This window comes from Hetaerina americana, unplaced genomic scaffold (genome assembly GCF_022747635.1).
Source record: "Hetaerina americana unplaced genomic scaffold, ioHetAmer1.1.p SCAF_19, whole genome shotgun sequence".
Classification (NCBI taxonomy): Eukaryota; Metazoa; Arthropoda; class Insecta; order Odonata; family Calopterygidae; genus Hetaerina; species Hetaerina americana.
In genome coordinates this window covers 3,521,066-3,536,173 of record NW_027286752.1, presented here as the reverse complement: position 1 = coordinate 3,536,173, position 15,108 = coordinate 3,521,066, and the positions used below count along the sequence as shown (strand labels likewise).

At 34.8% G+C, this 15,108-nt stretch overlaps 1 protein-coding gene across 2 annotated transcripts in view; it reads left to right on the top strand.

The window, feature by feature from the left end:
• The window catches only part of ABCB7 (ATP binding cassette subfamily B member 7), a 29,998-nt gene extending 15,616 nt beyond the window's left edge, over positions 1 to 14,382 (top strand). For both annotated transcript variants that reach the window (XM_071584484.1, XM_071584483.1), the window contains exons 7-13: positions 806 to 980; positions 5,162 to 5,319; positions 6,441 to 6,604; positions 9,602 to 9,731; positions 10,637 to 10,780; positions 11,929 to 12,060; positions 14,053 to 14,382. In XM_071584484.1, the coding sequence (XP_071440585.1) occupies positions 806 to 980; positions 5,162 to 5,319; positions 6,441 to 6,604; positions 9,602 to 9,731; positions 10,637 to 10,780; positions 11,929 to 12,060; positions 14,053 to 14,289 (1,140 nt within the window). In that variant the 3' untranslated portion in view covers positions 14,290 to 14,382. The remainder of the gene's footprint in view (positions 1 to 805; positions 981 to 5,161; positions 5,320 to 6,440; positions 6,605 to 9,601; positions 9,732 to 10,636; positions 10,781 to 11,928; positions 12,061 to 14,052) is intronic.
• Positions 14,383 to 15,108: the final 726 nt, after the last annotated feature.

The following is a 15,108-nucleotide window of genomic DNA, read 5'->3' as shown; positions in this document are numbered from 1 at the left end:
TTACAATCATTAATCAAGTGGCCACCCTGTTTCAACTTTCATAAAACTAACAAATTGAGTAGCTTCAGGCATGATGTGGTGGAAGTCAAACATAACGAATAACTAATCGTAGCACTTTTTCACTTGATAAAATGTATTTTACAACTGGGTTTCAATAAATTACGTCATCATCAGGTCAAAAATAAATTTCATTAAACTGTTGCGTACTAAGTATTTGTTCAGTTTGTCACAAAATACAGTTCTAATTTAGAATTAAAGTGTATCAAGATAGATTTATTTGCCATAGAACAATACATAATTGTATGGGCTTCGTTAAGATTCAATTACATTTATAGGTGCATTAACATATGTACAAATTCATAGGAATAATAATGTACATGAAATATATGAGTATTAAAGATTTAATTCAAGTGTATATAGTTGCTAGTGTCTGTTTCTCAAAGCTTTAAGCATATTTACAAATCCATTTTATTTACACATGAAAGCATATTGTTGGAGTGACAATAAATTTTAGTTGTCCAATATCATTTGTGTATGTTTATCTATAAGTAATACAGAAATTTTTTAAGTTGAAAATCATTTTTCGAGAACTTTTAAATTACCTACAGCTTTAAGGGATGTAGGATAAGAGGTCTCAATGTTAGGAAGGGTATTTACATACTTTTCCTGAAACTCTCTTATGTGCTCAAAGACCTACATGATTTCTCCATGGTAAAAATATCAGAGTTATATTATCTTAGCATTCCCAATGGCCATATTTTTAGTCAAATGATTTTAACCCTATTTTTATGCCCATTATTCACAGTATTTCAATAATGAAAAATATGAAGCTGACCGGTATGATGAAGTTTTAAAACGATATGAAGATGCTTCTTTGAAGACCAGTACTAGTTTGGCATTACTTAATTTTGGCCAAAATGCGATTTTCAGTGTCGCATTGAGTGCAATAATGGTAATGGCAGCCAGACAAATTGTTGAAGGTATGTCTCTTTTTATAATTTTTATGACAATCCATCAATTATTATCGCTTAATCTACCTTCTGAGGTAGGTTTTTTAATAGGTACAAGCTTCAAAATGGTACAGCAACAATTCCTTTGTCTCTCTTAACAAAACACAATCTGGAATCCAACCTTGCAATAAGCCGCTCTTCAATTCTGCATACTTCCTTCCTCCCTTTATTTCCCATCCAGCATCCCTATCCCATTCCTGCCCCTTCCTCACTTGCCTAACGGTCTCCCCTCTATCACAGTCTTCAACATCCCACTGCCAATGAAAATGCTCTGCATTCATCTTTTCTACTTTCTTTGGATTTCTCCCAACAATCCTCTCTCCTCCCTCACTTTACTTGGCTTTTCTTCGTTTTCATTTCTGTCGACTTCACCTTTTCCATCCTCCACACCCACATTTCAAAAGCCTCCAATCTACATCTATCCTCCTGCTTCAATGACCATGTTCCCATGCCGTACATAACTATGCTCCGTATCAAAGTTTTATGAGCCTTTTCTTTAAACCCTTACTCAACGTCCCTGTCATCAATTCTCTCCTTCTTTTGAAAGTTTCTTTGCCTAATCCAATTCTTCTTCCTCTGTCCCCAGTACTTTGACCATTTTGATCCTAAACACTTCTGAGATACAAAAACTGTTCCACCTGCTCTAGTTTTTACCCTCCTATTTTAATGTTAAGCTTAGCCTCTCTCTTTCTGGAAAACTGGATAACTGTTGTTTTATTTACATTTATTCTCATCCATTACTCATCGCACGTACTTTCAAAGCCCTCAGCAGAGTTTTGAACCCCTTGGCTGACTGACAAATTAAAGCTTGATCATCCACATGCCTAACTGATGTAGTGAATTCCCCACCGGTTTTCATTCCTATCTCCAGGTGATCCCATGCCTCCTTTACCGTTTCCTATGCATATACCTTGAACAGCGCAAGCCCATTAATATATGGTACAACATTTTTGGGCAGTGAAATATGAATTTAATAATTTGATGCGCCCCTGAAATTTTCGTTAGAGCGCTTTGTGTGGAAAAATAATGCATTTTTTCTAATTGTAATTTGTTCAATTAGCTAATGATATCATGTGATATTGGTATATCCCGTACGAAAGCTTTCCAAAATCCAGTATGTTTAAATAAAGTAACCTAATGTTTGTTTACTTTATCACCTTTACATTAACTTCCTCCAACAACAATAATAATGATTGTACTAATAAAACGGTTATGAGAAAACAAATGACTGTATCACACACACACTTGTACAGAAAACTATGACTATTTGAGAACCACGTAACACTTAGCATTCAATAAAAGCGCCCTGAAACAAAGCAAGGTTCATTCATCTATGATTCTTTAAGTGTGCTATGACTTTATAGCTCTTAATCCACTATGAAATGGACTAAATAATAGGTTATGGATTATGCTTCTAGTATAAAATATGATGAAGCTAATAAATTTATAATCTCCCATCCTCTTTGTGTACATGACATAAAAATGTACATTTAAACCAGATAATCCCCATCTCTGAAGAGCATGGTAGAGATATACAAAAGGATTTTTTTGCTGTGAAGTGTACATACCCAAGTGTACATAAACAAAAAATTGCATTGAGAGATAGGTTGAAAATTTGACTTTTTTACATCAAAAATAAAATTTTGTTTGGGATCGACAGATCCAGGTTTTTTTCAGAATCAGATCCTGAATCTCATTTTTTTAGCTCCTAAAAGTTTTTCAAGGGATGTAGTTATAAGAATCATAATAGGATCAAAAGCAAATAAAATATAATTGGCCATAAATAAAACACTTTCTGGCGTCACATGGTAGAAAATCTTTATATTGAAATAGAAGTTAAACCACTTGGTTTTTCCACATGAAAAAAAAATTATATACTACCTAGGTTTTGTTATGGTATAACATCATTAGTAGTAAAAAACAATTTCTCTGGGGAAAAGCCAAGTGGTTTAATTTCTATTTCAATAATTAATCATATTAAATGGAGTTAAAACTAGGCTACTTCGGTAAAATATGTATAAAATAAGTAAATGTGCCATTCTGTCAATTTTCAATGCATATTCAATGTATTTTTGGGTAAATAAATTCTCAGATTTTTTCATTCTTCTTGTGTTTAATTTCTCATTGCATGATATTGCTAAATTGTGAAATCCAAACTCCAAGTTCCAGATCAGACGAAAGAAAATATTTGGATCGGACAGATCTGGTCAGTTGGATTCACCTCCTGGTCCTAAAAATGTGGCTGGGCATCCTGGTCCATAAATGTTCTTGGTTTAAAATTTCTCCATTATTTACCTCTTTCATCCATGTGCAAGCTATTCCATATTATCTTTCTTTTTTGCATTGGAGTCCACTCCTCTGACCAATTTTTCTAGGATTAACTGATCCTTGGAAGTTTTCCAAAGTTTTCCTTAGGTTCTATTACTAGTATCAATATTTAACTTCTCATCTGGGTAGATGCGAACCAAATACATCCTTCATGGAATTATTGGTTTAAACTTTGGAGCTGGCATTTTGGCTGACTTTGCTTCTGCTGCTTTTACTTTAGCAAGTTGACCAGCCAGAAACCTTTCCTTTACTGTTTCAAACGTGTATTAAGGTGATTTTCACCTCCTCTTTAAAGGCAAGTGGAGCTGAACCCCTCCAATTTTGGTGAGAGATCCATTGTCTGAATTTGAGATTCCCTTGTAGTTTAGTTGCTTCTTAGCCAGTTGTAACAACATTAACACTGTTTCCACCCATAGCCTCAGGTAGGCAGTGACAGGCATTGGAAGAGTCTACTTGTCTTATCACAGGCCTTGTTTGATCTTGTTATTTGATAATGGAATATTGATTCTTGGCCATGGTAACAGCTGGATTACACTCAAGTAACTTAAGTTTTTGTTGAGTTGCACCTCAGTGGCTGGCTAGTGGAGCTCACACTCATGATATTCTTTGCACTCGGACAATGGAGAGACTGGGTTACAAAGACCAGTCAGTTTCCCATCCATTGGCCGATATGGGCTTCTGATTTCCTGGTAGGGCTGACTTCAGTGATATCAGTGACTCAGCATTGATGATCTTCATGTCCTTCTTCAGTTGCTCAAGCTTCTGCTTTTTTGGCTATCTACTTAGTTGGCTGCCCCGTGGGCTAATTCAAAATGTCAGTTCTAGTCATAGGAGTCCATATCACTCCACTCAGTATCTCCTTATCATAGCAGTCACCCTTTTCTCAGTACATCTGCCACTCCTCAGGTACCTTCTTTTCATTGGAAACTCCCTGCACTGTCGTGGAATGGACATCTGAAGTCAATGGCCTTCTCAAATCAATTTTCAATTATCTTCTCAGGAGCAGATCCCAAAGTCAATACCGTGTTGCCTCTTTAGACATTCTATTTTGAAGTTGTTGTCTTCTAAAACTCACATAAGCTCATGCCAGATGAATGCACGAGGCTTTTTCAATATAATATTAATTCCCAGGACCAATGGCTACAGACAGCTTATTTTAAGCAGAAAAAATCAAACCTTAATTTGGTAGGGCCAACTTCTTTTTCTTTCACTCTAGTAAAAATAATTTTATGAGGTAATAAAAGCGAAATTTTTCATGAAAATCACTCAAGTCAGTCAACTAATGTTATGCCAACTGGCCATCCCTTCAATTGAAGGTTGATATCTTCTGAATGGTAGCTTCTGAACCATTTTGGTATTGGAATTTCCAGTCATCTGGCTCATGTGTGAATGGTGGGCATGTATAATGCTCATTGTGCTTTCTGTGGCTTCTTAGCATTTCTCTACTTTCATGTTCAAGAAATAGTTTGGCAAGGTTGTTTAAAATGCAAGATTGTTGTCAGTTTATGTATTGATGAAAATCAAGGGGCTCAGTGCTATATTTTACAGTAAATTAGCTGGTTTTCAAATTTGGTAGGAAATGATCCGATCTGAATCAGTTCTATGAACCATAACAAAACCTTGTTATCTTCGAGTTTAACTACCATAAATTGTAGTGTGTCAGTCAATTCCATGTATTAAGTGTGAAAGATGAAGCTAAGTAATGTGAAGTCACTATGAAAACATCAAGGCATAATGTATGTTGAACGATAGTACTGTGGCTTTATGATTTGATGTGTTATCATATATGTAATGATGTAGTAAAATATTCTGGTTACTTTCAGGAAACATGACAGTTGGAGACTTGGTAATGGTGAACGGATTGCTCTTCCAACTGTCTCTGCCTCTAAATTTCTTGGGCTCTGTGTATAGGGAAGTAAGACAAGCCCTCATTGATATGCAGGTGATGTTCACTTTGATGGAAGTTGAAACCAGGATAAAGGTATGTGTAAATAGATAATATTTTTCTTATTAAGATAAAACTTTCATTTGATCTCTCTGTGGCTGCCTCCTTCAAACAATCTGTGGACTAGGTTAATGAATGAACATGGTAGGCCTGCAAACTATTAGGAAACCAGCATAATATTATCATTTTTATCCCTTTGTATCTGCTTACCCTCATTTGCAGGCCTGCTGAAATCTAACTTTGCACTCATGTGGCTAGGGGTGAGAAGGACTACCAACTGTAGATTAAATGAAATTGAACTACACTTTGTTGCTTGCAAATATACCATAAATGAATTTCTAGGTGCCATGAATTGATTAATGTTCCAGAACTTAAGCCTGAATAAATACACTTGTGTCTATTTTCTTTTTTAAACTTAATGTAAAGTAGTATTATTACTTTTGAACTTTGGATCAACTAATATTGAATCTAGAAAAGTACGGATCAAAGAATATGTCGTATGTTGGGATTCAATTATCTGTTTTTACATCTTGAACATGTTTATTGGTAGTCTACCTTTTAAAATAGATTTTAAGTGTACTCAGACCAAATATTACTATATTTCTCGGCTGTGTCACATGTATGTTATATTGGATACTAATGTAATTTTTAGTTTGATAAAGATCCAAAAATGCATTTATAAAGAATTCTGTGAAGGTCCTATATTTATCTTTAATTGGCATTCCAACTTTGATTCCAAATAGCTATTAATGTCTTATCTCAAGCTGGTGGCTAGACATGGTGGCATATTGTGGTTGTTTTTAACCTTCTGTGATAAATAAGTCTTTATGATTACATTCGGCATTCATTTTTTTGAGCTTGCATTCTGAATTCATTGCTTTTTTTTAAATTTCAATGTAATGAGATGCAAAAATAGTATACACAGTGATTTGTCTCCTACTATGCAATAATTGAACTGTGATGGGACTCCTTATAAAATATTCTAAAATGAGATTGAGTGTCAATTGCTTGAGGATCAGATTTCTCAATGATATAAAAAGATTTTCAGATATTTATTTTTAAATCCTCCCGGGAGGAATTGTCTTTAAGTTTTCTTGTTGACATTAGTTAACTTTTATTAAATCATGGAAAATTTTCTGCTCTTTCACAAAAACTAGGATTACGATAAAGCAGTTCCTCTGCATGTCACACCTTCCACAGCAAGCATTTCTTTTAAAGATGTATGCTATGAGTATGTTCCAGGGAAGCCTGTATTACACAATCTCTCATTTGAGATTCCTGCTGGAAAGAAGGTTGCCATTGTTGGTGGATCAGGATCCGGGTATGTGATGTTCTTATTTATTTTGGTCCATTGTTGTTTCTCAAATGTAAAACCTTGTCATTTTGAAATTCAAGGGACCAATAAATTGAATTTTGAAAACTCATGGTTTGAACTGCGGAAACTTGATTATTATTATTTTGTATTGGAGCAGTAAGCTCAAGATGTCATTCTATTTCTCCATTGAAATGCTAAGGTAATTGACCTGGGAACTTGATTATTCAATTTCTGCTCTACTGCTATGTTTAGGAGGATTACATTATTGGTCATTGCTATGATTTAAAATTTTCCAAAGTTAATGCCTGTTGGTGGGAACCAGGAAAAAGTGGATCTTGGTCCACTGACATAACTAGGTCTATGCAGAACTTCATAATTTTAAATTTCAAAGAGAATCATTCAAATGCCAGCAAATTGAATCATGCTGAAAAAGATTGTTTCATTGAAATTATAAAAGTTGTTGCATGCATGCAAATATCCTGAAGGTCAACTTCCTACTCCAGAAAAAAATAGTAATCTTCATCCTATGAGTAATGGGCAGAACTTCGAAACATACCTATAATAGCAGGTAATAGTTGCCTGAATAGTTTGAAAAAAACAAAATGTAATTCTTCAGAGAATTTCTCTGTTGTGCATTGCATGGAACAGACACAATTGAAGCAAGGTGAGAGCAGTTTGTCTAGTTTCAAGCACTTATATATAAGGACAGTGTAATTACACCTCATGCACCATTTCTCACTACACATACAGGTTTTAAGCAACTTTATAACTAGTGTTATGCATTGTACACCATTTTTCTATAAACTATTACCATTATTTAATGATTACAAAGTAAAATGATATCAACAACTACCAGGCCTAAAATCTATAAAAATCCATGTATATTTAAGATAATTGGAAATGGAGAATCTTATTGTTGCAAAAGTGATGCTAGTGTTGATGTTGTACCTGTACCTATAGGAGTTAACAGTGAGATCGCGATGACAATTCTTTTAATGAAGTAGGTTATTGATTCTTATTGTTTAAACAAGTTAGTAAAATAGTAGTATTATGGTACAAATGTATGCTTGTAAATTGTGCAAAAGAGTACAAAATATAAGCATAGGTATTCATAGAAATTAGTGACTTTATACTATTTTCAAAGTCTTTTTAGACTTAACCAAGGCTATATATTGTGATATTTCTTCATGCTCCTGTTGTTGATTAACATGTCACTTTGATAAATTCCAAGAAACTGCAGGAGATGCTGTGATAGTAGCTTTTAATGGAGTCATCCACTAAATTGGCATTGGAATACAACAATTTCAGGGTGTAAAGATCATTTGTCTTTACCACAATTTGAACCCTGATCCCTCGATGTCTAACTGAGTGCTTTAGCGAGTTAAGCTACCGAGGCGTCCTCTTACACTTGGGGGCTTTAAAGGAACAAGATGTTGTGGCAAAATACTGTACATACAAGGTCTCAGGCATTCGTAGTTGTGCGCAATGCTCGACAGTTCATGAGGTTAAAGTCAACTTTAAACATTATGGTATTTTACCTTTGACAAATCCCAAGAAACTGCAGGAGATGCTTGACAGTAACCATAGGAGTGCCTCAGGGCTGTGTTCTTGGTCTAGTATTTTTCTCAATTTATAATCTGCCCTTAGTTTTAACGAGAGTATATGGGATTAAACCAATTTTATGTGCTGATGATACCAATATATTAGTTTGTGCAAACTCCATAAAAAGTTCATCAGAATTTCAGCTGGCAGGACACTGGTGCAAATAAAATAGTCTGAAACTGAACAATGAAAAATCCCAGGCAACATATTTTTCTCTCGACCAATCCAAACCCAGCTTCCAACAACAGTGAATAGCCAAAATATAGAATTTATCAATCCACAAAATCCTTGGCATTCATTTGGACTCAAATTTGACACGGGGAAACCTGTATAATCTGCCTTTCAGGAAAATTAAGTTTGGCATGTTTCCTCCTAAGAACTTTGAAAAAAACAGTGAGCAAAGACGTTGCTACTAATGCTTTACTACTCCAATATTACATATCTTATCATTCTCTGGGACTAATCTCCTTTCTTCCAAGTGATATTTAAACTGCAAAAGAAGGCTATTGGCATCATTGCATCTAAACTCCAATTTCATCTGCCCATATAATCTTTCAAGATCTTGGACTCCTATCTTTCCCATCCTATTCGAAGTAACATATATGAAACAAAATCCGTCATACCTCCATGCAAATCCTCAATATCACAGTCACCATACAAGAATCGAGTCAAACCTGCATACAAAATGTAATCAAACCTAAACTGCAAGCCTAGGAGCAAAGTCAATGAGACTATACCGTTATAGTAAATTACCAAATAAATGTGAAGACATAAGAGATGTAACACAGTTTAAAAGACAAATAAAAATTTCCTAGAAAAGTAATTACAGTTTGTCTGAATTTATCAATGACACAATATGATGTATGTGTAACATAAAACTGCATACTATGTAATGTACTATGTATGATACGCATGTATGTATATACATATAAATTTTTAATCCTCTCTTTATATAAATACCCTGAATTTCTATATTTTTATGATATATCCTATTTTGTTATAGTATAACTATCCTTGGACAAATAAAATTATTATTACTGTGTATGACCTCTGTTTATATTTGCTTCCTATTTTAAGCAGCCATCCCACTTTTTGGACAGCTGAAAAAAGTTAGGGAAACACTTGGTAAACGATGTTGAGCCAAAAGGAGATAGTTTAAATATTTTTAAATCTACCCAAAATAATTTGGTGTTCAATTTTATTCTGAGGGACTTATTGAACGACCCGTGTAAGTTTGTGCAATGCAGTGAAGAAAAATAGCTTTTTTGGGGAAGCTAAGCAATAAGTAGGATTTCCATTAGCTGGAGTATAATTTCTATGATGTTTCATAATGATATTATTTGATTCTTGCGTAGGCTTGTTCATAACATTTTGTATTTAATGAAATCTTATTTTTTTCAGGAAATCCACCATCATTCGCTTATTGTTTCGGTTCTATGAACCCACATCAGGAAAAATACTTATTGGAAATAATGACATAACCTCTGTAAATTTGGAAAGCCTTAGGAAGTCCATCGCAATTGTACCGCAAGTAAGTTATTTTTTTAATTCACTAGAAGACTATTATTATTATTATCAAGGTAATCTACCATTTAAAATAGGTTTTGGATGGAGACAGGCTGTAAACGCTACCAAACACATAATAAATGTAGTCTCTTTAATTGGTAGCTCTGTCATTAGAGTATTCCACATTGATTGATAATATCCATGGTTTCATTTAGCTGTGGAAGGTAAGAATATAGTGATCCTGATGGGCCCATCCTTGATAACACATTATCCTAGTTATCAGGTACATTCCATTGGGTCCTGGCCTCAACCCTTGTAAGTCATTACAGTTCGGGAAAGTTTAGGTTATCTCTTTTGGTGATCAAAAGCCAAAATTAAAAACCAAGCAAAAGGAGGTGATTGTCCTTTTCTTTCTGGGTAACACAGTCTCGTATCCATTCAAAGGTGAAGGAGACATCTCAGGCCTTACTTAGACCATGGTTTAAAGATAAATTCTTGATTAGTTTATATGTAAAGCCCCAACTGGCCAATCACTCCGAAAAATCCAAAATCTTGAAAAAGTCAGGAATGGCACATTTTCTTTTGAGAACACTAAATATTAATTGAAAAATTTTAGAAATAAGGTATACTCTTTTGGGTAGTCTAGTGAGAACTGGGTGTTTTAATTTTGATAGCAGCTTGATCTTATCGTAGACCATTGTGTCTACAAATATTTTTTATGAATGTAATTGAGTATTGCATTTTTTAGAAGACAGTTACCTTTGTAGTAATGCCATCAAATCTCCTAGCCTTGTTTAGTGACAAAATTATTATGTACCACTAGTGGTAGATCAAGTCCTAGAACTACCTTAAAGTGCTGAAACTGTTTTGAATTATTATAGTAATTTCTTTGATGTGTGCTTATGTTTCCTTAATTTTCTGTTCATACAGGATTCGGTGCTTTTCCACAACACTATATTTTATAATCTTAACTACGGAAACTTATCAAAGTCAAAGGATGAAGTGTACATAGCTTCAAAAATGGCTGAATTACATGATTCAGTTCTGCATTGGCCAAATGGATATGATACACAGGTATATCTAGAAGTATTATAAGCATTTATGTATAATTTTTAATGTGAAATGCAATCAGCATTATAATTAGAAACTTAAGTGGGCTTTTTATTTATCATCGAGTTGTTCAGCAAGTCATTAAACAGGAAAATTCAAATATGTATTAAATATTCTTATATCTCCCAGCCGTAGTGAATTAATCAGTGATGCTAAACCTCTGGGAAAAGTTGGTAAATGATTGTTGCATAGTCAAGTTCTTTAACTAAATGTTGGCAAATCACTCAACAAATGTTCAAGTGCTCTCTAGAATTGTTCCAATTACACTTTTATGTTTTACAGATTAAAATATTTTTTACTTTTTCACAGACTTTATTTTAAGATACAGTACATTTCACTGACATGTGGCATTAATGATGATTTTTTATCGATACCACAAGTTTGTGAAATGCATTATATCTCGTGAAGAAAAAGTACGAAAACGTTTAATATGGGTATCAAATGCTTCCATGAAATAAAGCCTGGAACAGTAAAGTATACTCTTCCATGTTGTTTATTTTAATCATTACAGCCAACTTAATAGGTGGCTATTACCTTAAATTATTTTAGGTAGTATTGGTTGTGTTGTCAGGCAAAAGCCTGGTGTTTTCTGTGCAATTATATGCTCTTTTTTACCTCATCCTTTAACCATGATGCATTTTGATGAAGCCCTATCCCTCTTTGATTAACTCATACTTGGACTGAACCTAATTTCTAATTTTAGCAATCTTGATTCAGCTAAACCCAATTAATGAAACACCTGTGAAATTGAATAGGATACAGGAATTTTGTATCTATTTTGTTGTGAATCATCTGAAATTTTCATAAAAACTTTTTTATTGACAGCTTGCATTATTATGAATTGATTCATATGAATGTAAACAAAATTTATAATGAGTACAAATCATTGTTGTAATGAAAGAAATATTAATATTTCTTCAGTGATCAAGTATTGTTTACTCCTATTTAATGACCTAATGCAAGAGGAGTGCTGCAGTAATTTATTTTGGAGCCAAGAAAATGTTTTTGGTTTCTATATTTATCTCGTGCATCCATAATTACCCTTATTAAGTCCATTCTTCCATTTAAGAAAAGTGAATGCTAATTCCTTTTCATTCCCTATTCTCTCTAAGGTCGGAGAGCGTGGGTTGAAACTCTCTGGAGGGGAAAAGCAGCGTGTTGCTATTGCTCGTGCCATTCTCAAGAATACTCCAATTCTTGTGTTTGATGAGGCTACATCATCATTGGATTCCATTACAGAAACAGTTGAGTTTACTTTTATTTTATTTCTTGGTATTTGTTAGATAAATTCCACTGATGGAATCATAATAGAATAAATGCGTGAACTGGTGCAATCAGGCAGCCATGACGCGGACTATAACGGCTAGTTGTCTGGGACCCAATGAGCCATCTGTGCTTGACGGATCGTCGAGCTGTAAGTATGGTGCCGGTTGTGTTAGTTTCTGTTGTCCTTGTTTTTACTGTTTGTCAAGAATGGAAATTGATGAAATCACGGAGCAACGAACCAACATCAAGTTTTTAGACGAAGTGCAGTAAAAATTATCAAAAAATTACTGAAATGTTGACAGATGTTTACTGTGATAATGCTCTGGAGAAAACGTCCATTTTCATGTGGATTAAGCATCTTAAAGATGGCTGATAAGACAAGGCCACGGATAATGCAAGGCCGGGACGACCTTCGACCACTAGTGTTGACGACGATATTGATCTTGTGTGGTCCCTTGTCCTAACTGATCTTCATAAAACGAATGATAGCTGATGAACTGAATTTTATTAAAATCAACAGTGCACACTATTTTGAGCCAACATGATGGATGAATCCTTCACCATGACAATGAACCTGCACATTCAGCATTGATTGTTTGACAGTTTCTGGCAAAAAAATTAATCACCATCCTTGATCATCCTCCTTATTCGCCAGATCTTGCCCTCTGTGACTTTTTCCTATTCCCTAAGTGCAAAAAATGTGATTAGGGGATATCACTGGGAAGATGTGGAAATTATAAAGCAAGAAATGATGAGAAAACTAAAGAGCCTAACTGCCGAGGACTTCCAAGGGTGCTTTAAACAGTGGAAAAGAAGATGGAATAAGTTCTTAGCAACGAATGGAGAGTACTTTGAAGAGGACACAATCGATGTAGACTAAATTTTGCAAGATAAAGTTGCAAAGTAAGTAAAATTAGGATGTACATCTCATGGCTTGTAGCTACAAAGCGGACTGGTCTTGGAAATCTAGCATCAGTGGTTAATATTTATTTTATTTCGGTTGAATTGTTCTCATACTGGCCACTGATAGGCAAGGAGTTACCGAATAAATGCAACAGATAAACTTTTTATGAGCAATTATATATTATAAAGGAAAGTATGAATGGGAAATTTAAATGCAATCAATTTCTCTAATATCTCGCATGCATGTTTTTGGTATCTTATTATAAATAAGGTTGTATAAAAAGTAGTGTAAACAATTTTTCCTGAAGTGACTGTACGTCGCAATGCACTCGCACCATGCAGGCTCGGTGGTGGGGGATCTGACTGTCAACATGCACCAAGCACTAAATGCCTGTGAGCATTCATTCAGGTTAGATCATGTTTTTAGTGGACCCCTGTCAAGTGACTCAGTGCAAGTGCAACGATTGAACAGTGGTGCACCATCAAATTTTGTGTTGGACTGGTGAAATCATGCACGGAGACATTGGGCATGATTTTAAGCAGGGCAGGTGGGCAGTGTTTAAGTGGTGCAAACTCTTCAAAAATGGCTGAGATAGTGTGGAGGAGAAGCCCTGCACTGGATGGCTACCGCCATCAAGAACCTATGACAGCATGTGCTTGAAGTGCTGAATTCAGACGATCAGTTAAGTGTGAGCACGATTGCAAATTGTATTGGCATTGATGAGATGGCAGTGCACACATCATTATCACTGAAAATTTGGTGATGCAAAAGATGCCTTAAACTCATCCTGAAGGTCTTGATGAATAACCAAAAGCTGCAAGAAAAAAGAAAAATGGCATCACATCAATTCCCCTACCCCCTTACAGTCCCGACTTGGCACCAGCAGACTATCTCCTCTTCCCATAAGTGAAATCCTCCCTCAAAGGACACCACCATGTATATAAATCTTGTATTTAATTACAGTTTTAATGCTTACAATTTTGAATTTTTGTGACCCTATTTCAAGATAAATTTCAATTTCATTCCAGAGGTTCAACTTTTAATTAACTTTTCTTTTTTTTATCAGAATATCCTGGATGCTTTAAGAAGAGCGACAGAAGGGCGAACGTCAATATGTATAGCACATCGCCTCTCCACAATAATGGATGCTGATGAAATATTGGTGTTAGAAGGGGGTAGGATTGTTGAAAAAGGAAGTCATTCAGACCTTGTTTCAAGACCCGAGAGCTTGTATGCACGATTATGGAGTGCGCAGCATGGAATAGACATTAATGGTGAAAAGAAAGTTTCTGAAGGTGGTTAACCTAGAAGTTCTTAGGCATGGAAAATTTTCTCCCCGCATTGTTTTTTTGATGTCCAGCCATTGTTGACAATAAACACTTATGTTTTTACTGTTTCATTGTCAATTCATCTTGTCCGTCAAATCCTACCAAATTGGGTTGCATCATTGCTACTAAATGTCGAAGAAGTTGTATCAGTTGCTGACATAATTTAATCTAATTTTTAGTTGATCCAGTGCCACAAAAATGAGAAATTCTTCCTCCAAAACACAAATGAAGGCAACTCTCAAAGAGATCCAACAATCAGAGGATGGCCTGTCATCATGTTATGTGCCTCAACACTTGTTTGAAGGGGAAAGAAAACTATCATGGGTGTTTCTAAGGCATGATTATTCAATTTAAAGGTACCTACTTAAAATTTTAACATTTTTCAAAGTGAAATTGATTTTATTTCTTAGTAATAACCTACTAACCTTTCTCGGGAATTCACAAAACTGTTTAAGATTCAACTTCTGTATGTACTTCATTATAATTGGTAACTGGTTCAATCATAGGAATGTGATTGGTTTACTCCCTTGTTTAGAAAAATACTTGCCAATTAATCCTAGAGTATTAAAAGAAACCAACCTCGACTTCAACAGCTAAAGTGGGTCAATTGTAAGAAGTAGAACTGAATTTCACATGCCAAGATGGCTGGAGTCCTCTTGTTCAGTGCACTGATGCATAAGATAGGTACATAATATCTGAAAAACTATGCATCTTCCGATCAGATCCAAGGAATATGTTTATTTTTGAACGCCCAACTTTTTTAACTGAACTCATTCTGCATCTCAATTCTGTCC